Source organism: Micromys minutus (assembly GCF_963924665.1).
Source record: "Micromys minutus genome assembly, chromosome: 4".
NCBI lineage: Eukaryota > Metazoa > Chordata > Mammalia > Rodentia > Muridae > Micromys > Micromys minutus.
Genome location: NC_137973.1, coordinates 43607322 through 43630493, shown reverse-complemented (window position 1 = coordinate 43630493; position 23172 = coordinate 43607322). Strand labels below are relative to the sequence as shown.

The 23172-nt window shown below is 37.3% G+C and overlaps 1 protein-coding gene across 1 annotated transcript in view; it reads left to right on the top strand.

Moving 5' to 3' along the window:
- The window catches only part of NTNG1 (netrin G1), a gene marked incomplete at both ends in the record, with an annotated part of 162993 nt that overhangs the window by 70080 nt on the left and 69741 nt on the right, over positions 1 to 23172 (top strand). The window contains one exon of the mRNA XM_080916024.1: positions 21309 to 21335. Coding sequence (XP_080772150.1) covers positions 21309 to 21335 — 27 coding nt within the window. The remainder of the gene's footprint in view (positions 1 to 21308; positions 21336 to 23172) is intronic.

The following is a 23172-nucleotide window of genomic DNA, read 5'->3' as shown; positions in this document are numbered from 1 at the left end:
TAATTACACCAGACTTCTCACCAGAGATTCTAAAAGCCAAAAGATTCTGGGCAGATGTCATATACAGATGCTAAGAAAACACAATGTCTACCCAGACTACTATACCCAGCAAAACTCTTGTTTAACATAGATGGAAAATAAAAGATATTCCATGACAAAACCAAATTTACAAAATTCCTGTCCTAAAAATGATAATAGATGGAAAATTCCAATACTAGCTGGGAAACTACAGACTAGAAAAAGCAAGAAAGTGATTTTCTTGCAGCAAACCCAAAAGAAGATACCCACACAAATGTAATTCCACTTCTAACAACAAAAATTACAGGAAGTCACAATCATCTTTCCTATGTTTTTTCTGTTAGATGTCAATTCTTTTTCTCCCAAAGTCTTCTTTTTATTTATTTATTTATTTTCATTAGATATTTTCTGTATTTAGATTTCCAATGCTATCCCCATTTTCCACACACTTTTCCTTAATATCTGTTAACATCAATGGACTCAATTCCCCAATAAAAAGACATAGACGAACAGACTGGATCCATAAACAGGACCCTGCATTTTGGTGAATAAAGGAAACGCACCTCAGTGACAATGACAGACACTACCTAAGAGTAAAAGTCTAGAACTTTTTTTTCAAATAAATGGTCCTAAAAACAAATAAGTGAAGCCATTATAATATTGAATAAAATCAACTTTCAACCAAAAGTTATCAAAAGTTAAGGAAGAACACTTTTTACTCATCAAAGGTAAAATCTATCAAGAAAAACTCTCAATCCCAAATATCTATGCTCCAAATGCAAGGGCACCCACATTCATAAAAGAAACTTTACTAAAGCTCAAAGCATAAATTGCCCCACACACAAAAATAGTGGGAGACTTCATACCCCATTCTCATAAGTGGACAGAACATGAAAGCAGAAACTAACAGAGACACAGTGAAACTAACAAGTAATGAACCAAATGGATTTAAAAGACATCTATAGAACATTTTATTCTAAAACAAAAAAAATGTATATATACCTTCGTCTCAGCACCTCATTATATATTTTCCATAATTGACCATATAATCAGCCACAAAACAGATCTCAACATATAAAAGAAGATCGATATAATCCCATGAATTCTGTCAGGTCAGCATGGATTAAAACTGGTTTTCAATAATAAAACAAACAAACAAACAAACAAAAAACAGAGAGCCCACATACAGATGGAAGGAGAACAATGCTCTACTCAATGATAATTGGTCAAGAAATAAGGAAAGTACCAAATTAAAGAATTTTTAGAATTTAATGAAAATGAAGATATAACATACCCAAAATTATGGAATACAATGAAAACAATGCTAAGAAGAAAACTCATAGCTCTGAGTGCCTACAAAAAGAAACTGGACAGAGCATATAATAGCAGCTTGATAGCACACCTGTAAGCTCTAGAAAATAAAGAAACAAATATACCAAAAAGGAGTAGATGGTAGGAAATAATCAAACTCAGGGCTGAAATCAAAGAAGTAGAAAGAAAAAGAACTATAAAAAAAAAGTAGGAGCTGATGCTTTAAGAGAATCACCAAGACAGATAAACACTTAGCCAGACTAACCAGAAGGTACAGTGTGCAAATGAACAAAATCAGAAATGAAAATGGAGGCATAACAACAGAAACCTACTAAATCCAAAAAATAGGTCATCAGATTCTATAACAAAAGCCTATAGTCAAAAAAACTGGAAAATCTCAATAAAATAAACAATTTTCTAGACAGATACCAGATACAGAAGTTAAGTCAGAATCAGATAAACCATCTAAACAGTCCCATAACACATAAAGAAATAAAAGTAGTCATTAAAAGTCCCCCAACCAATAAAAGACTAGGACCAGATATGGTTTAGTAGAGAATTCTCTCAGAACATCAAAGAAGACCAATACTCACCAAACTATTCCACAAAATAGAAACAGAAGGAACACTACCCAATTTGTTCTATGAAGCCACAATTATATTTATACCTAAACCACACAACAACCCAACAAAGAATGAGACTTCAGACCAATTTCACTTATGAATATTGATGCAAAAATACTGAAAAAATATTTTCACAAAACAAATCTAAGAATACATCAAAACAATCATCCATTATGATTAAATAGGTTTCATCCAAGAAATGCAGAGATGGTTCAATATAAAGAAATCCATCAATGTAATCCACTATATAAGCAAAATCGAAGAAAAAAAACACATAATCATCTCACTAGATACTGAGCATTTGACAAAAGTCAATACCCCTTCATGTTAAAAGTCTGGAAAGATCAGGAATTCAGTTCCCATACCTAAACATAGTAAAAGCAATATACAGAAAACCATTAGCCAACATCAAACTCAATGAAGAGAAACTTAAAATAATCCTAATAAAATCAGGGACTAGACAAGGGTGCCAACTCTCTCCCTACCTATTCCACATAGTACTAGAAGTTCTTGCCAGAGCAATTAGACAGCAAAAGGAAGTCTAAGTAATAAAAATTGGAAAGGAAGAAATCAAAATATTGTTATTTGCAGATGATATAATAGTATACTTAAGTGACCCCAAAAATTCCACTGTAAACTCCTAAATCTGATAAACAACTTCATCAAAGTGGTTGGATATAAAGTTAACTCAAAAAAATCAGTAGCCTTCTTCTACTCAAATGATAAACATGCTGAGAAAGAAATTAGGGAAAAGGCAAGAACTTCAAATCTCTGAAGAAAGAAATTAAAGAAGATCGCAAAAGAAAGAAAGAAAGAAAGAAGATCTCTCATGCTCATGAATTAGCAGGACTAATATTGTAAAATGGGTCATCTTGTAATCTGCAGATTCAATGCAATTCCCATCAAAATTCCAACTCAATTATTCAAAGAGTTAGAAAGAGCTATTTAGCTATTTGTAAATTCATTTGGAATGACAAAAAAAAAAAAAAACAAAAAACAAAAACAAAAACAAAAACAAAAAACCAGGATAGTTAAAACTGTTCTCAACAATAAAAGAAATTCTGGGGGGAATTGCCATTTCTGACTTCAAACTGTATTACCTAGCAATCATGATAAAAACTTCATGGTACCGGTGCAGATATAGGCAGGTCGATCAATGGAATAGAATCCAAAGCTCAGAAAGAAACCCACACATCTATGATCACTTGATCTTTGACAAAGTAGCCAAAGCCATCCACTGGAAAAAAGACAGCATTTTCAATAAAATGCACTGGCTCAACTGTAGGTCAGCATGTTAAAAAATTACATACAGATCCATTGTTATCTCCTTGTACAAAGCTCAAGTCCAAGTGGATTAAGGACCTCCACATAAAACCAAATACACTGAATCTAATAGAAGAGAAAGTGGAGAAGAACCTTCAACACATTTGCACAGGGAACAAATTCCTGAACAGAACACCAATGGCTTATGCTCTAAGATCAAGAATTGACAAATGGGACCTCTTAAAATTGAAAAACTTTTGTAAGGCACAAGATACTGTTGATAGGATAAAATGGCAGCCAACAGATTGGGAAAGGAACTTTACCAATTCTACAACTTATAGAGGGCTAATATCCAATATATACAAAGAACTCAAGAAGTTTTAGACTTCAGAGAACCAAAAAACCCTATTAATAATGAGAAACAGAGATACGCAATGAATTCTCAACTGAGGAATACTGAATAACTGAGAAGCATCTAAAAAAACATTCAACATCCTTAGTCATCAGGAAAATGCAAATGATCAGGAAAATGAAAATGCAACCCTGAGATTCTGTCTCACACAAGTCAGAATGGCTAAGATCAAAAACTCAGGTGACAACAGATGCTGGATTGGATGTGGACAAAGAACAACACTCCTCTATTGTTAGTAGTTTTACAAGCTGGTACAAGCATTGTGGAAATCATTCTGGTAGTTCTTCAGAAAACTGGATCTAATACTACCTGATGACCCATCTATACCACTCCTGGGAATATACCCAAAAGATGCTCCAACACAAAACAGGGATACACATGGTCTACTATGTTCATAACAGCCTTACTTATAATAGCCAGAAGCTGAAAAGAACCCAGATTTCCTTCCACAAAGGAATGGATAGAGAAATTGTGGTACATTTATATAAGAGAATACTACTCAGCTATTAAAAACAATGACTTCATGATATTCTTAAGCAAATGAATGGAACTAGAAATTATCATCCTGAGTGAGGTAACCCAGTCACAAAAAGAACACATATGGTATGTACTCATTAATAAATGGAAATTAACCCAAAAGCTTGAAATATCCAAGATGCAGTTCACAAACCACATAAAGGTCAAGAAGAAGAAAGACCAAAGTGTTGATGCTTCAGTCCTTAGAAGCAGGAGCAAAATACTCAAGAGAGAAAATAGGGAGACAAAGTCTAGAGCAGAGACTGAAGGAAAGGCCATTTAGAGACTTCTCTTCCTAGGAATCCATCTCATATACAGACATTAAAACCAGACACTATTACTGATGCCAAGATGTGCTTGTTCATGGGAGCTGATGTAGCTGTCTCCTGAGAGGCTCTGACAGAATCTGACAAATACAGAGGAGGGTGCTCACAACCAACCATTGGACTGAGCACTGGGTCCCCAGTGGAGGAGTTAGAGAAAGAAATGAAGGTACTGAAAAAGTTTGCATCCCATTAAAAGAACAACAATATCAACCAAATAGACCCTCTTCTCCCAGAACTCCTAGGGACTAAACCACTAACCTTGGCTCCAGCCACATACGTAGCAGAGGATGGCCTTGTGGGACATCAATGGGAGGAGAGGCCCTTGGTACTGGAATGGCTTGATGCCCTTGTGTCGGGAAATTCTAGGGCTAGGAGACAAGAATATGTGGGTTCTCATTGAAGCCAGGGGAGGAAGTATGGAATAGGGGTTTTCCAGAGAGAAAACCAGGAAAGAGGTTGAAACATTTGAAATGCAAATAAATAAAATATTCAATAAAAAAGGAATTTATTCATGAGATACATTTCGCATAACACCTGTCACAAAGTTTACAAAATTACTTTAGAAAATTTTAATATAAGTTAGCCTTGTCCTCTGTTGGGTAGCTTTTTAAATGTAGTTTCTTTCTTCAGTGGTGAAAGTCTTTTTATCTTGACACTTTCTTTCTTTCTTTCTTCCTTCCTTCCTTCCTTCCTTCCTTCCTTCCTTCCTTCCTTTCTTTCTTTCTTTTCTTTTCTTTCTTTCTTTCTTTCTCTCTTTCTTTCTTTGTTTCTAAGTAGTATAAGAACTCTATTTGTCCTGGTTTTATTTATTCTAGATTAACAATTTCTCAACACATAACCCATCCTTTTGTGAAAGTGTTTCCAGAACTCACACTTGGTTGCCTGTCTTAGAAGTCCATGACTATGATTCTTCAACTCAAATACCAAGCTCTTCTCTTCTACAATGCTTACAGAAAAGACATCTTTTTTTGTTTCCCTAGTTATCACTATTTTTAATGTTATTTTTTAAATGGTCTTTTGAATTTCATTTTGCTTTTTCCAGAACCTATTGCAATTTCATTGATTTAGGGATGTGATATCTCCATTAAAAAACTTGAAGCCATTAAAATGGAAAGGAAGAGACTGCAACCTTTAGCACCTACCTTCCTGGCCTAGAGATGCCACTATAGCAATCTCTATAGTTAGAATCACAAGGAGGCAGGACTCTGTCAGATTCTGTATCCCTTCACTGCTCTGAGCTAGAAAGACAGAAGGTCTTTGTTTTAAGTTCCTCTTCAAGGACACTCACACTTAGAAATTCAATTTAGTAACAACACAAACTGGGACCTTGCTGGGCATCCCTGAGCTCTGAAGTTATCCCATTTTAGAGCGACTCAAAGCCTTTTGCCCATGACATGTACAGCAAGCACCAGGAAAGAAGAGGATGGAGTACCAACACTTGAAGATAAAATCACCCTGGTCTGCTAGATATATCTCACTACTCTGTGCTTTTTACTGTCATAAACTTGGCCAATGCCAATTAAGAACTCAGATGATGCAGGTTTTGTGTGTATGTGTGTGTGTGTGTGTGTGTGTGTGTGTGTGTGTGTGTTTAAAGACTTGGTGCCTTTAATGACATATGCATGTTCATCAAAATCTTTCTCTTTTCTCCTAAAATAGCATATGTTTCGTAGAAAAGGCATCGTTTTGGGGGGTCTCCCTAATGATCTTTATTTCTTTCTTTTTTAAAAATGTATTTTTATATATTCTTTGAATTTTATTTTTTTCAAGTAGCAAGAAGCCTTGTGAAACACAATGCTTAATCATTATTTTTGTTACTCCTTTTGTTCAGATCACGAAAAAAGGTATTAAGTAGCAGTTCTCAACTTTTTACTCATGATACTTTTCTAAATGTAATTTTATAATCTCCTTGTAAAAGCTCTATCTCCAACAGTATAATGTCTATACATCTCCTTCTCAAATGGTGTCCTTCTACCCTTAGTAAGATTCTATGACAGGCTTGGGAAGATGGGTCAGTGGATAAAGCACTGTATCTGTAAGTTCAAGGACCACAGTTTAGATACGCAAAATCAACTTAAAGCCAAATATGTTAATGAACATCTGTGATTCTACCACTCCTACACTGAGCTGACAGATGAAGAAAAGAGGGTTCTCAACCCGTGGGTAATGCCCACTCTAAAGTCAAAAGAGCCCTTTCATGGGGTTTGAGATAAAACCATTAAACGCAGAGATATTTACACTGAAATTCATAACTATAGAAACATTAGAGTTATGAAGTTGCAAAGAAAATAATTTTATGGTTGTGGGTAATCACAGTATAAGAAAATGTACTAAAGGCTCACAGCATTAGGACCACTGAAAAATTCTGCTGTAGAATCTCATACGCCAGCTAGACAAGGTTGTGCAGCAAAAAACAACAAACTATCAAACAGGATACAAAGCAATTTCTGACACCGACTCCGAAGGCTGCCTTCGACCTCTACACATGCAACATCGATGGTACACATGAACTCCTGCCTATGCACACCATATGCAAAGACACATGCCATCTTTTTAGATTCTATGGCAAAATAAGATTTAGAAATTTTTGTTTTACTAATTTTTACATATTCACATCATATTATTAGAAATGTCCTGGACACTCTGTCATAAAATAACCTGTTTGACTCGGTATTTATCCAACTTATTTATTTCCTTGAACACTTGATAGCTTTCTACAAAACGTTCAAGTGGGCGTGATGGTCTAAAGAATTTCTTGCAGTCTAGTCTTAACAGAATGCCATGGGAACAGACAAAGTCAGTTCGGTTATAGTTTATACCTCATCTTTCTCTAATATCCTTCAAATAAGGAAAATTAAACTGATCTGACGTTGACATTATTTGTCTTTTCAGATACCCAGCTTGAATTGTTACATGATATTTCCTACTCCTCTGAGTAATGGGAAGTAATCTGATGATTATTATATTATTATCTCTGATATTAAATTTGCACTGACCAGTTTCTATAGTCCCTAATGTACACATTGGTGTGTCGTTAGCCAGTCTCTTTCCTAAGCACTTCAAATGCATTAGTTCCTTCTAGGCTCACACCGGTCTTACCAGATCAATGCAGTAGTTTTACATTTTCAAATATGGAAACATATGATTATGATTCATGTGATTGAGATTTGCACAGGTAATAGGGGTGAGGTAAAGACATAAACCAGGGTTTTTCTTCCCCCTTAATGACTATTCATTTCACATTTACTTCTCGGGATCTTTGAGTGGCCATCTCTGTGGCCACTGAGAACCGAGCTCCACTTTGACATCTATTCAAACAAGAGGCTCTTTTCTAAGTCTCCTGGCTCCACAGAACTAGCTCTGACTGCTCTTTTTTGCCCCTGAAACCCTCCTTCCCTCCTGCACTTGTCCATCATTTTCCTGTCCTGTCCATGAGCACTCTGCCTGATCCTTTTGGTTTTGGTTTTGGATTTTGGGAGCCCCCCCCCCCCCGCCTTTAGCATCTCAGTCTGTTCTCTTGTTTTAGTTCCCACCTTAGCAGTCAAGAGCCACTCCTAGTTCCAGACCTTTAGTGAGTACACACCAACTTGACTGGCTGTCTGTACAGATCACAACATCACAGAGAGTTCATTTCTTTCTCCAAGAGTACAATCTCTTCTCTCTTTGCTGAAATTCTGCTTATGCCTTGAAGACTCTGCCTTGGTGCTAACTCAACAGTGAAACCTACTTAAAATCCCCTATGCAGAATTAGCTAGTCCTCTCTCTTTCACTTTAACTTGCTATAGTGTGTCTAGGCTTAATGGAACTGCTTGGCTATTTCTAGCAAAAATGTCAAAACAACAGCTATTGATGCTTACTTAGGCTTTGGAACTTCATTAAAAACTTGATAGGCATTACAAGCTTAAATTCCCCACAATATCTCCATTAGCTTTGAACTACTATTATCCCTTTCAAATATGAAGGAACACAGATGCAGAAAAAGAGTGAGATTTCCTAAGATATTATGGCTAATGCATATTTGTTTGTTTGCTTTTTTTTAAGCCAGATTTAAACTCAGCTCTGTCTATCTCCAGTTTCTGAAACATTAGCTATTTATTAGCATGGCTGTGTTTTATTCTTGGTCCTTTTAAGTGTTTATAGAACTGTTATTTTGGCAAATGATTGAGTAATCCTAAATAATCCTATAATGCATGCATGGCTAGATTGGCTTTACCTCCATCTTCTTAGGTCTTCTGGAATATGTGGACTTCACAGTCCACCGGCTCTAACAACAGAGTCTTCAGTCTCCAACAGTGAAAGACCATCTGAGATCTTGGAGAAAATTCAATAGTAAAATAGGCTTTTTGGTACTCGCTCTTCATGCAACCATCTAGAACCAGCATGCTGGCAGGCTGTTTTTCACAGGCCTCCATGGACACCATTCCACACCTGGGATACTGGACTACTTCCAGCTTCTGACCTCAGCGCTGGAAGCTGAGATTTTCTACTGAATCACCATGGTGTGAAGTGTTCAGGGCCAACTGCGCATGCAACAACATCGTAAACCCAAATACACAAACTGAATTCCAAGCTGTTCACATGTAAATCCCAGTCCTTATCTGAAGCTTATGGGGGAGAGTTATGGTTTTGAATGCAACACTTTCAAGAATTTTGAATGGTAAAAAAGTATATATAATTATATTGTGATAGCACCCAAGGTAAAATATCAACAGCCTTACTCAATCAAGTATTTTGCATAATTATTCTCACTAGGGGAAGAAGAGACAATACATAATAATTCAGGAGTACTTTGGAAAAAACTTTTTGTTTTCACATTTTCTGTTTAAATTAAAAAATGGTAAATAGATTTTGGTCTATAATGAATAGAACGACTGTATATTATGGTGGTTATGGTCTAGAATTAGGAAGATAGTTCTAAGTTCAAAGTTCAGTTTTCTTCTCATTTGACTGGGTTGATCTTGGGCAGGTGGCACATTCTCTGCTGTTTACATTGTCCCCGTTGGTACAATTAGTCTGACTATTCATAGAGTTGACATAAAGATTAAATTAACTAATAAACGGAACGATAGTGCTGGATCATACCACACTGAATTTAGTTGCTATAATTATTTTGCTCACACCTGGGGCTAGCACAAGATCAGTAAAGTTTCCCATGGAGACAGCTATATGGAAAGATAAACTGTGCTCAAACACCGTGTTGTTATCCACAATCCACAGTAAGTGCCATGACATTAATAACACTCAAAACCTTATGACCAGTGTACCCTCTTTCCTGCAATTAGACCTGCTTGTGGCGTCAGATAATCTTCGCAAGTCTGCCTTGTAAGTGCAGAGCAGGAAATTTAAATGGCTTTCACGTTAATGTCAGGCTGAAACATCCTGACATCCACATCTTACCAGATGTACACTTCCTCTAAAGAAGAGGGGAGAGTTTGAGGGCATCCAGGTTGCCAATCCCCTTCCTCAGGCAGCAATGACACCACAATGCCACCCTGTTCTTCAGGAGATCCATTTTCCTAGGCTTCCCATCACTGATGACTTTATTTTCCCATTTGTCACCTACATTAATACAGGGAGTCAGGTTAATGTCATCTCTGTCATGTCTGCCATGTATACGTCATTCCCTGAGCACTTCTATGACAGGAAGGGTGACGTTGACTCTCTCAATTTGGATAACTTACTTGAGGATTCTATAGTGTTGTTTTGTGAAGGCAACCTCATTCCCCTCACTTTCAAGTCCCTGGGAGATAAAACAGCACAACTGTTAAAAACAACAGCTTGGACTAGCATCGCAGACTGGAAGACCCTGAAGCAATTCCTGTGGAATATGAAAGAGTCTGCAGAATATTTTCTTACCATTCCTGACCTCTTATTTATGGCGTTTTAAGACAAAGTGTTCCCAATGGCTAGACTCTGACTGGGAGCCAATCTACTCACCTACTTGATGGGTTTTCAAACCATCCATCCCACCAGTGGTTATTTTTTCTTACATTCTAAGGTACACTGAATACTTATCATGTTGCCTTTTTCATGACAGAAAGCTGCAACCCTGCCTGCCATTGATTCTCAAAGGACTTACAGCTTAAGTACTACCTTAATCTGCTTCTGCAGATTGGGTATTTTTTTGGACTTCTGCCATGTTGACTTCTGTAAGCTTAGCATGCAAATGCCCTTAGCTATTTGCCTGATAGAGGAAGAGCTAGCCAAAACAAAAGAAAACATGCTATAACATTCTATTATTTTCTTGTCTCTGTCCTTAGCAGAATTCCATCATAATAAATATTAAAATATACATGGCAACTGAAAGGGATGAACCATTGCCGACATCTTCTTGCCTTCTTTCTCTTGCTGCACATGGTTACATAATGCCTCTTTGGTTTAGTTGTGTGCATTTCTTTAGTGAAGTGACATTTTAATGCTAGAAGCATCCGTGCTGAAATCATCTTCTCTACTGCAGAGCCTCTCACTAGAGATCACCTACACCTGTGTTTGTCTCTCCCAGGATGAGTTTACACTGTTTAGACAGGGTCTGCGAGTCACAAGATCCAGCACTGCATATAAAAAGATCAGCTAGGTTTCCTGTGGCTCCTTATGCCAATCTGTGAAAAGAAAGGCAGAATAAATGATCTCTTAAATCCCTTTAAGATCTCAAACTTCGTTCCAGCCCAGAGAGAGAGCCATGAGGACTCAGGGCCTGCCCATAGATGCCTGAGCATCCAGAAGAGCCTCAAAGTGCTCTCCAACCTGAGCCCACCATGGCCCACCACACACAGTCCCACCAGCTATCCAGGCAGGGACCACTAGGAATTCTGGGGGCACAGGTATCGTGGTACTCTCTAGGAACAGGTCTGTTCTGGCTCAGAGAGAGAGCTGGGTTACTCCTATCAGGATTCAGGCCTGTGCACAGATTGCTAAGCACGCAGAAGAGCCTCAAAAGCTCCCACCCAAACCCACAGTGACAGAACTTCGTCACCACCATCAGAACTTTGCCTACCCACAAAGAGCAGCAACCAGGAGCAATCTCCCTCCTAAGCCCATGGGCTCTCAGATGCACAGGAGAGACAAGCTCCAGTCAGAGACAACAAGATCACCTAATATCACAGATAACAAGATGGCAAGCACAAACACCTAAGCAATAAAAACCAAGACAACCTCACAACATCAGAACCCAGTTCTCCCACCAAAGTAAGTAGCAGATTTCTCAACACACCAGAAAAACAAGATATGTGCTTAAATTTATACTTCATGGCAATGATGGAGGTCCTCAAGAAGCTCATGAATAACTCCATTAAAAATTTACAGGAGAACACATGTAAACAAGCAGAACCTTTTAAAGAGAAAACACAAAAACCACTCAAAGAGTGACAGGAAAACACAACTAAACAGGTGAAAAAATTGAAAATGGAAATAGAAACGATAAATAAATCATAAAAGGAGACAACCCTGGAGATAAAAAACCTAAGAAAATAATCAGGAGTCATAGGTGCAAGTATCACCATCAGACTACAAGAGATGGAAGAGAGGATCTCAGAGGCAGAAGATAACATAAAAAAACATTTAAACAAAAGTCAGAAAAAATGCAAAAATCTAAAATCTTCTCACCCCAAGCATCCAGGATATTCAGGACACAATAAGAAGATGAAACCTAAGGATAATATGTGTAGAAGAGAGCAAAGACTACCAACTAAAAGGGTCATTAAAATTTTCAACAAAATCATAGAATAAAGCATCCCTAACCTAAGGAAAGAGATCACCACGAACATACAAGAAGCCTATAGAACTCAAATAGATTGGACCAGAAAAGAACCTCCTCCCAACACATAACAGTCAAAACACCAAGTGTTCAAAACAAAGAAAAAATACTCAAAGCAGTAGGGGAAAAAAAGAACAAGTAACATACAAAGGCAGATCAATCAGAATTACACCAGACTTCTCAAAAGAGACTATGAAAGCTAGAAGATCCTGGACAGACATCATGCAGACTCTAAGAGAACACAAATGCCAGCCCAGGTTACTATATCCAGCAAAACTGGAGAAACCAAGATATTCCAGAACAAAACAAAATTTACACAAAAATCTGTCCACAAATCCAGCCCTACAATGAATAATAGATGGAAAACCACAACACAGGAAGGAAAACTACACCCTAGAAAAAGCAAGAAAATAATCATGCAAGAAAACTAAAAGAAGAAAAGCACACAAACATAATTCTATTTCTAACAACAAAAATAGCAGGAAACAACAATCACTATTCTTTAATATCTCTTAACAACAATGGACCCAATTACCCAATAAAGAAACATAGACTATCAGGCTGGATATAGAAACTGGAGCTGGCATTTTGCTGCATAGAGGAAATTCATCTCAGACAAAGACAGACACTACCTCAGAGGAAATGGCTGGGAAAAAGCCTTTCAAGCAAATGGTTCCAAGAAATAAGCTGGATTCTAATATCAAATAAAGTAGATTTTCAACCAAAAGTTATCAAAAAAGATAAGGAAGAACACTTTTTGCTCATCAAAGGTAAAATCTATCAAGACAAACTCTCAGTTGTGAACATCTATGCTCCAAATACAAGAGTACCTACATTCATAAAAGAAATTTTACTAAAGCTCAAAGAATATATTGAATCATACACAATAATAGTGGGAGACTTCAACACCCCACTCTCATCAATTGTCAGATCATGGAAGCAGAAACTAAACAGAGACACAAAAAAAACTAACAGATGTTATAAACCAATTGGATTTAACAGACATCTATAAAACATTTTATCCTAAAACAAAAGAATATATCTTCTTCTCAGCAACTCATGGCACCTTCTCCAAAATTGACCATATAGTTGGTCATAAAAGAGGCCTCAACAGGTACAAGAACATCAAAATAATCCCACACATACTATCAGATCACCATGGACTATGGCTGGTCTATAATTAACAACAAAAACAACAAAAAGCTGACATATACATGGAAGCTGAACAATGCTCTATTCAATGATAACATGGTCAAGAAAGAGATAAAGAAAAAATTAAATATTTTTTTAGAATTTAACAAAAATTGAAGCATAACATATCCAAACTTATGGGATGCAATGAAAGCAGTACTAAAGGGAAAACTCATAGCTCTGAGTGTCTCCAAAAAGAAACTAGACAGATCTTACAATAGCAGCTTGACAGCACACCTGAAAGCTCTAGAACAACAACAGCGAAATCAAACAAACAAACAAAACCAGATACACCCAAGAGGAGTATATGACAGAAAATAATCAAACTCAGAGCTGAAAACAACCAAATAGAAACAAAAAGAACTTTACATAGAATCAACAGAACCAGGAGCTGGTTCTTTAAGAAAATAAACAAAATTGATAAACCCTTAGCCAGAATAACTAGAGGGCACAGAGAGTATATCCAAATTAACAAAATCAGAAATGAAAGAAGAGACATATCAACAGAAGCTGAAGCAATTCAAGAAGTCATCAGATTCTGCTACAAAACCCTAATCTCAACAAAACTGGAAAATCTAAAGGAAATGGACAAATTTCAAGATAGATGCTGCTAGGTACCAAGGTTAAATCAGGATCAGATAAACCATCTAAACTCTTTCAAAATACCTAAAGAAATAGAAGCACTCATCAAAAGCCTCCCAACCAAGAAAAAAAGAAAAAAGATAAAAGCCCAGGACCATATGGGTTCAGTGCACAATTCTCTCAGACTTTCATAGAAGACATAATATCAATACCCTCCAAACTATTCCCCAAAATAAAAACAGAAGGAATACTACTCAACTCATTGTTCACATCCAAAATTACACTCATATCTACCACACAAAGACCCTACAAAGAAAGAGAACTTCAGACAAATTTCCCTCATAAACATCGATGCAAAAACACCCAATAAAATTCTTACAAACCAAATCCAATAACTCATCAAAACAATCATTCACCATGATCTAGTAGGCTTCCTCCCAGGAATGCAGAATTGGTTCAATATATAGACATCCATCAATGTAATTCACCATATGAACAAACTCAAAGAAAAAAGAAAAAACACATGATCATTTCACTAGATGCTGAGAAAGCATTTGACAAAAGTCAATACCCTTTCATGTAAAAGTCTTGGAAAGATCAGGAATTCAAGACCCATACATAAACATAGTAAAAGCAATATACAGAAAAACAGTAGCCAACATCAAACTAAATGGTGAGAAACTTGAGGCAATTCCACTAAAATCAGGGACTAGACAAGGCTGCTCACTCTCCCCCTATGTATTCAATATAGTACTGGAAGTCCTGGCAAGAGCAATTAGACAACAAAAGGAAGTCAAAGGGATACAAGACATCAAAATATCACTATTTGCAGGTGATATAATAGCATACTTAAGTGACCCCAAAAATTTCACCAGACAACTCCTACAGCTGACAAACTTCAGCAAAATCTCTGTGTATAAAATTACCTCAAACAAATCAGTAGCTTTCCTCTACTCAAAGAATAAACATGCTGAGAAACAAATTGGAGAAAAAGACACCCTTCACAATAGTCACAAACAATATGAAATATATTGGTGTGAACCTAACAAATCAAGTGAAAAATCTGTATGACAAGAACTTCAAATCTCTAAAGAAGAAAATTAAATACAATCTCAGAAGATAAAAAGATCTCCCATGCTCATGGATTGAAAGGATCAACACTGTAAAAATGGCCATCTTGACATAAGCAGTCTACAGATTCAATAAAATCCACATCAAAATTGCAACTCAATTCTTTATAGAATTAGAAAGATCAATTTGCAAATTTATTTGGAATAATAAGAAACCCAGGATACCAAAAAAATCATTCTCAACAATAAAAAAATTCCAGGGGAATCACCATCCCTGACCTCAAGCTGTATTACAGATCAATTGTGATAAAAACTGCATGATATTGATACAGAGACAGGCAGGTTGATCAACAGAATAGAATTGAAGACTCAGGAATGAACACACACACCTATAGTCACTTGATCTTTGACAAAGGAGCTAAAAACATTCAATGGAAAAAGGACAGCCTCTTTAACGAATGGTGCTGGTTCAACTGGTAGTCAGCATGCAGAAGAGTGCAAATTGATCCTTTCTTATCTTATTGTAAAATGCTCAAGTCCAAGTGGACATAAAGTCAGGTACATTGAAACTAATACCACAGAAAATGGGGAAGAGCTTAGAACATATAGGCAGAGGAGAAATTTTCCTGAACAGAAGACCAATGGCTTATGCTCTAAGATCAAGAATCAACAAATGGAACCTCATGAAATTGCAAAGCTTCTGCAAGGCAAAGGACAAAACAGCAACTAACAGATTGGGAAAAGAGCTTTACCAATTCTATATCTGATAGAGAGCTAGTATCCAATATATACAAAGAATTCAAGAAGTTGGACTTAGAGAATCAAATCTTTCTATTTCAAAATGGGGTACAGAGCTAAACAATGAATTCCAACTGAGGAATATTGAATGGCTGAATAGCACCTAAAGAAATGCTCAACATATCTAGTCATCAGGGAACTGCAAATCTAAACAACCCTGAGATTCTACCCCACACCAGTCAGAATGACTAAGATCAAAAACTCAGATGACAGCAGATGCTGGCAAGGATTTGGAAAAAGAGGTACACTCATCCATTTTTGGTGGGATCGCAAGCTGGTACAATAACTCTGGAAATTAGTCTGGCGGTTCCTCAGAAAACTGGACATAGTACTACCTGAAGACCCAGCTATTCCACTTCTGGGCATACACCAAAAGACATTCCATCGTTTAAGAAGAGCACATACTTCACCATGTTCATAGCAAGCTTATTTATAATAGCCATACGCTGGGAAGAGCCCAGATGTCCTTCAACAGAGAAATGGATAAAGAAATTGTGGTACATTTACACAATAGAGTACTACTCAGCTATTAGAAACAATGACTTTATAATATTTCTAGTCAAATGAATGGAACTAGAGACTATCATCTTAGTCACAAAAGAACACTCATGGTATACTCACTCACTGATAAGCAAATACTAGCCCCAGAAATCTCTGAATACCCAAGAAACAATTCATAGACCCTATGAAGCTCAAAAATAAGAAAGGCCTAATGTGGATACCTCAGTCCTTCTTAGAAGGAAAAACAAAACATTCACAGGAAGGAATTCAATGTCAAATAGAGGTGCAGGGATTGAAGAAAAGATCATTCATAGGCTGCCTCATCTGGGGACCTACCCCATATACAAACCAAACCCAAGCACTATTGCTGATGCCAAAAAGTGTTTACTAACAGGAAACAGATAAAGATGCCTCCCCAGGGGCTCTGCCAGAGTCATGCAAATACAGCTGAGCATGCTTGCAGTTAGCCATAAGACTGAACAACAAGACCCCAATGAAGGTCCTAAAAAAAAGAACTGAAGGAGCTAAAAGGGCTTGCAACCTCATGGGAAGAACATTATCAACCAAGCAAACCTTCCACATCGCCTAGAGACTGAAACACCAACCACTGAGCACACATGGAGAGAGACACATGGCACCAGCTGCATATGTAGCAGAGGATAGCAGTGTCTACCATCAATTTGAGAAGAGGTCTTTGGTCCAGTGAGGTTGCGTTTTCACAGTGTAGGAGATGCCAAGGCACTAAGGTGGAGAGAATAATTTGAGAGGGTAGAGACAAGTAGAGGGGAAATGGGTAAGGCAGAGGGGAAGGGATAACATTTGAAATATAAACATAGAAAGTAATAAAAATATGGAAAAAAGATTTCAAACTTTTACCATTTTTTGAGAATTAGCTTATGTTGTTTCTTCTTCCCCCCTTTTTAATTTGTGTATTTTTATTATGTACTACATTTGTATGTTTCTGAAGTAATGTTAAGGTTGTTCCAGGGATGGAATCTAAATTTCTGGTCCATCCTTGGACTCCTTGTTAAAAAAAAAAAAAAAAAAAAAAAAAAAGTTCAATTTCATCAATTTCATATCTAGCTTTAAAACTTTTAAGGTTATATTTTTATTCTTAAAGAGAATTCTTAAATTTTGTCTCCTGTAAGTTCTACAAAACCTGTATGTATCCATCTGTAATTTAGGAAAAAATATAAATAAATACATCAAAACAAGAATTAAAAGAAAAGAGATGAGCAAAAGACGAAAAAGAAAATAGGCCAGATATTAAATACCAGCCCACTTCTCTGGTTAAGTACCAAGTTTGCCTTTGACTCAGTGAGTTTCATGGGTGGCAGAGTGGTGACAGAGATCTGTCATTTAAGTCTTCTTAAGTCTACATTTAAGACTTCTTCCTATCAGAACTCTATCTCCAGCTACTTGGAAGGCTGAGGCAGGAGAATCACAGCATAAAGGTCCTCTAGGAACATGAATACGGTTGTAGGGTGGACTGAGCATCTTAATGAGACCTTATCACAAGCATAAAATACAAAGAGGACTGTGAACACATCCCTGTGGCAAGCACTTACCAAGCATGTGTGAAACCATACATTCAATCCCCAGAACCAATACAATGGTACTTAGTGAAGCTTCGCCAAGACAATACAATATGAGAGAAACCAAAAGGGAAAGGCAATGGGCTTGCTCCCTTGGTGTCTCAGAGAAACAGCACAGCTGAATCACAGAAAAGAAGAATCCATCATGGAAGCCTGTATAAAGCACTATGAAATTGTGATGAGACTAGTCAGCATCAGGGGTATGGAAAAAGAAGGGAAGAAAACACTCATAAGCTCAGCTTCAAAGGTAAACATGTTCTGTACAGGAAAGTTACCACTTTGCATAGAGCACACTAAGAAAAAGGAAACTGCCAATATGTGCCTAGACAATTTCCCCAAGCACAGTTTTTAGTCACACCATCAATCATGATTGCAGTGGCCGAGTAGAATGAGGTCAGATCCTTTGGTTCAGGACTGTGGAGCTTGAAGACAGTTGGCCCGTTCTGCATCATTTTCCTGAGCTCTTAAAGGATTTCTTGCAGCTTATATACTACCTTTTTAGTGGATATAGTGGGTTTTCTAAGTTCTTCGATTGCCTACAGACAACCCAAAGCAAGAGACTTTTGACATTAAAATAGGAACCATTAGGAGAAGATAACATTTTGAAATGAATTAATGGACATCCCTTGGTGCTCAGATATATTCAATTTCAAAACTCTTTATTCAAATGAGCAGTTTAAAAAATCTTTTCTGAGCGATTACCATTTTTACAGGCATGGAATAAAGAGTGACTCATCTGGCAGTACCTCAAAAAACCACAACACACAAGAATGAAGAAGAGCCTGAATTCTAAGCATCCCGTGTTAGGTAATAGCATCTTCATGAGGAAAATCGAATCTTAGAATAGTCGTGGTTGGCACCGTGTATGTACTTGGAATGAACTGGACGGTCCTGCACTCGAGGCCCCAGAGGGACAGAAACACTTTTGCATCTTTCTGAAGCATTCTACAGCGGCAAGCGCTGCAGTAAGCTGCCATGCAAGCTTGTTTATTATTGTGTCTGGGGGAACTCCCTGGGCAGTTCACCTTGCATTTATGCATGGCCCTCTGCCTCCGCGGAAGTTTGAAAACACATGAAGAGTCTCCCCCTGCTATCTTAACTTCCATTCTCTTTGATGAATTGCAACAGGCGAGCAGTGGATTGCACAAGAAGAGAGTTTTCAATCATGAGGAAACTCGGAGACTCTGCAATTGATACTGAAATTATGGTGCTGCCATCACACCTCATCCAGTGGGGAATTTGCAAAACTGGAGGGAAAAAAAAAAAAAGATTCAGTACCAAGACAATGTCACACTGCAGGAAAGATAGTTGACTCCAGTGTTGGGCTTGGTGTCGAGCTGCCCTTTGCAGAAATCACAGTCATCAGAGTTGAAATATGGAAATTTTGTTTTCCAATTCTGATTGAACAGAGATCAGTGATTAAGCTGAAGTACTATAAACTGCAAGCTTTTAGAGACTGAGGATATGGCTCAGAGGGGAAGGTATTTACTAAAACACAATCATAGGAATCTGAGTTCAGATCCCTAGGACCTACACAAAAGACTTGTCTGGTCTTTTACTCATGCTTGTAAAACCTAGTACTGAGTGTAGTGACAAGACAGCCAGATTACACAGGCTCACTGGCAAACCTGCCCAGAGAAACTTAGATTCAAGCTGAGTGAGAAACCATGTCTTAAAAAAATGATGCAAAGAAATAGAGGAAGACAACTAACATTGAACTCTACCTTCTACCTGTGCAGACAAAAGGGAGTTTCTATCTCTTCTCTTCCAATGTTTTTGATACATCATAATGATTCTTCCTTCCTTATTCTTCCCTTTCTCACATGGACACAGAAAAATAAAGTTTTACTTAAAAGGTTACAAAGATAGATGTCTCAAAGAAAGGTACAATAATCAGTTCAATTCATCAGAGGGCAGTTGCTAAAATAGAGGCTTAACAACTCTTGGGCTGGAGAGATGGCTCAATGGTTAAGAGCACTGACTGCTCTTCCAGAGGTTCTGAGTTTAAATCCCAGCAACCACATGATGGCTGTCTACCATGTGTGATGAGATCTGATATGTCTGAAGTGTACTTATAATAAACAAACAAACAAACAATCAATCTTAAAAATCAAAACTATTCTTACCATTCCTACCTGTGAAGAACATGTTTGACCAACTCATTAACAGCTCGGGGTTAAGTTGTTCAATTCTCACAGCAACCCACTGAAGTAGATATAATTGACCCATTTGTAGAGGGGGCTTGAAGTGGCCAAGAAATCACCTGACTAGTAAACGATAACAATGCAGAACCCTCACACAAGAATGCTGGATCCCTATCTCATTGTTACCAATATAGCAATCATAAGCTTGGTTTCAAGAGGTAAATCTTTAGTATTTAACCTGTAACATCTACCACAAAACTACTCTAGGAGTAAACCAAGACAGTATCTATCACAAGAATATTACTTATGAAATAAGTATCTTCATGATTTCCACCCATCAATTGATATAATAGTCACAATAAATAGAGACATAGAAAACTAAGTCTCTAGTTCATAAGCACTGAGTTCATAAGGAACTTGCCCAAGACCCCAAAGTCAGTAGGAGTTTAAGAGTTGGAGCCATCCTTCAACCTAGATGTTCTGGCTGTTGAGATTCTGTATTAGGTCACTATAGTGCTTGGTAAGACTCGAAATAGGGATGCAGCCTAAATGCATGTCCACATTTCTACCACATCAGGCCAAAGTCTGAAATGTGAATCAATGAGAAGCAGAATCACTGGTAAATCCATGATCAATATGAACAATGTAATGCATTCTTGAATTATTCTGCTCAATTAAGTTTCTATTACAGAGTTTAATCCACGTATCTGACAGCTAAAAGAGAAATAAGAAGAATGACTAGGTGAAATTAATCAAACACACTGTCAAATGCTTTTCAGCAGTTAATGCTTGCACCTCACCATGCATTGAAAGAGACTGCAATGGGTGGTGCATGTGGAGTTTACTCAGTAGGATGCTCAGAACAAAAGTCTGGCTCAATATCTTCTCTGAGCCACATAGAATTAATCTATTAATATTGTAAATGAGCACAAAATGTTTGATGTCACCAGGCAACCTTGCATCACCAATTGAAAATGGACATTAATTTTTTTAATTCTAAGGAGCAGAGGAGTTTAAGAATAAGTGCAAATGGTTCCAGTGCTTGAATATAAATACATATCCACATATTTCCTGTAACTATGTCTGCAGCAATTTCTTATAATCTTACCAAGCGTCACAGTTGTAAGACTTTTACAGTAAATTAAAGATGTCGCATAGTAAATAGCTAACACTTCTTTATTGTTTTGTTCTGTTTTTCTCTGCAGGTATCCCCAGCATTTCCAGTATTGGTAGTAAGTAAAACAATCACCAAACCAAATCTAGGCTACCTCTGCTTTGTTGTTCAGCTTCTTAGAGCTCTTTTCTTGTGTCCATTTCTGAAGCAATTGAACATGATCTATGGGTATTCAAGTTTCCTGTAGGCTCAGGTGTGCTGGGAACAGAGATAAAATGATGACTTGTTCTGTAGATGTTCAATGCCAGTTTTCCTGATGGCTTTGAATTCATAAAGGCCACCCAAACTGAGAATCAATTGCTTAGATAAACACTTCCTATCTCTATATACTATTCTGTTTAATTATGTTTAGTAACCAACAAAAGATATCACTCTCTCTGTAGGACCAAGTGTGGCTTTTTAATGTATCTGAGATAAGCAAAGAAGAAGTCTCCATGAATGCCTTGGGTGTGTCCATTTAAATTTAAGGAAAATACCATGATTTTTGGGAGGAAATCTTTTAATGCACCAAAATGTAGGTTTTGTGAAGGCCTGAAAGAAGTTATGATTATTAATCATCCTAAGGAATTAAATATAATCAGCTTGCGCACCACCCATTCCTTGCTCCTAAACTTCAGTGGTCCACTCATTATAGTCCTTTGTTTTCTCTTTGGTAAGAAAGGTGTATATATACAAATTATAAGAATAGGACTAAGAATTCCTAAAGAAGTCTCTTGGTAGATATCCAATCAATTGAAGAGAAACTTACCCTCCACTCTCTGGATAATCCTTTCCCACATCCCTGCTCTGAGCATCTCCAGCTACCCCAAGAGACTCAGACTGTAAATCCTCTTCCTGTCTGAATCGGTACAGCCTTACCTAAACTGAAAATGGTCATTACAAACGTGAAGACCAATGCTGTTTCGGATCATAAGTTTACACAGTTTTTACAGAATGCCCTTTATGTCCATAGCAAAAAATCTTGGCACGACACCTAAGTAACTGATTTAGAAATAAAATACTGAGGGAGCCTTAGTTATGAACTATAAATGGAAAGAAGAATATTTCCCATGATGGTCACTCATCAAAGGCTTTTTCCATAAAAGCTGTGCCAGTGATGTTTGTGGTGTAAATAACAGCATTTGAAGCATTGCCAAACCCAACACCATTCTAAAAGCATTACTCTGATGATCTGAATAAGGAAATTTGCCACTTCTTATACATGCAAGGCCAGCTCTTCTCACTTCTAAATCAGCCCGGTTTACTTAAACTTGTGAACAGGCCAAGGCACTTCTGGTTAAACATTAAACACGTTGAATACCATGAAAATCAGCTGCTCTGTAACGAGACACAGCATTTACATCTATTTTAACACAAATCTACAACCATGCCAATGAGAACATTCAGCTCTGGCCATCTAATATTTCTGCTTTAGTGCTTGCTTTTGCCTATGTATGTATTTCAAAATTCTTCTTTCAGGCCTTGACAACTGTTCTTGAGCAATTTTAGAGCAAACTATACATCTCTCATGATCTGACATACCCAGAGTTTCAGAAATGGATAAATGGAAAAGCAGTTCTTTGGTGCCCACGCGTGTTTCTGTTCTGAAAGACAGATGTGTGCTGCATGGACCTCTGACTGTATCTGCTCACTCCACATCTCATCTGGCCGCCTCCACCCCATTCCCCACCTCTGAGCATCAGCAGATGTTGACCTTTTATGCATTGAATCAAGAAATTCCAATTTTGTTTTGCACAGTTACCTTTTGAAATCACTGGTGACCTGAAAGGACGCTGTGTTGTACCCTTGGAAATTTTACTAATCTTAATTACCAGGAACCTGAAAAAAAAATTACCACTAATATCTGTGAAAAAAAAAAAAAACCTGTGACTCAAAATTATATTCTATAGTCTGAA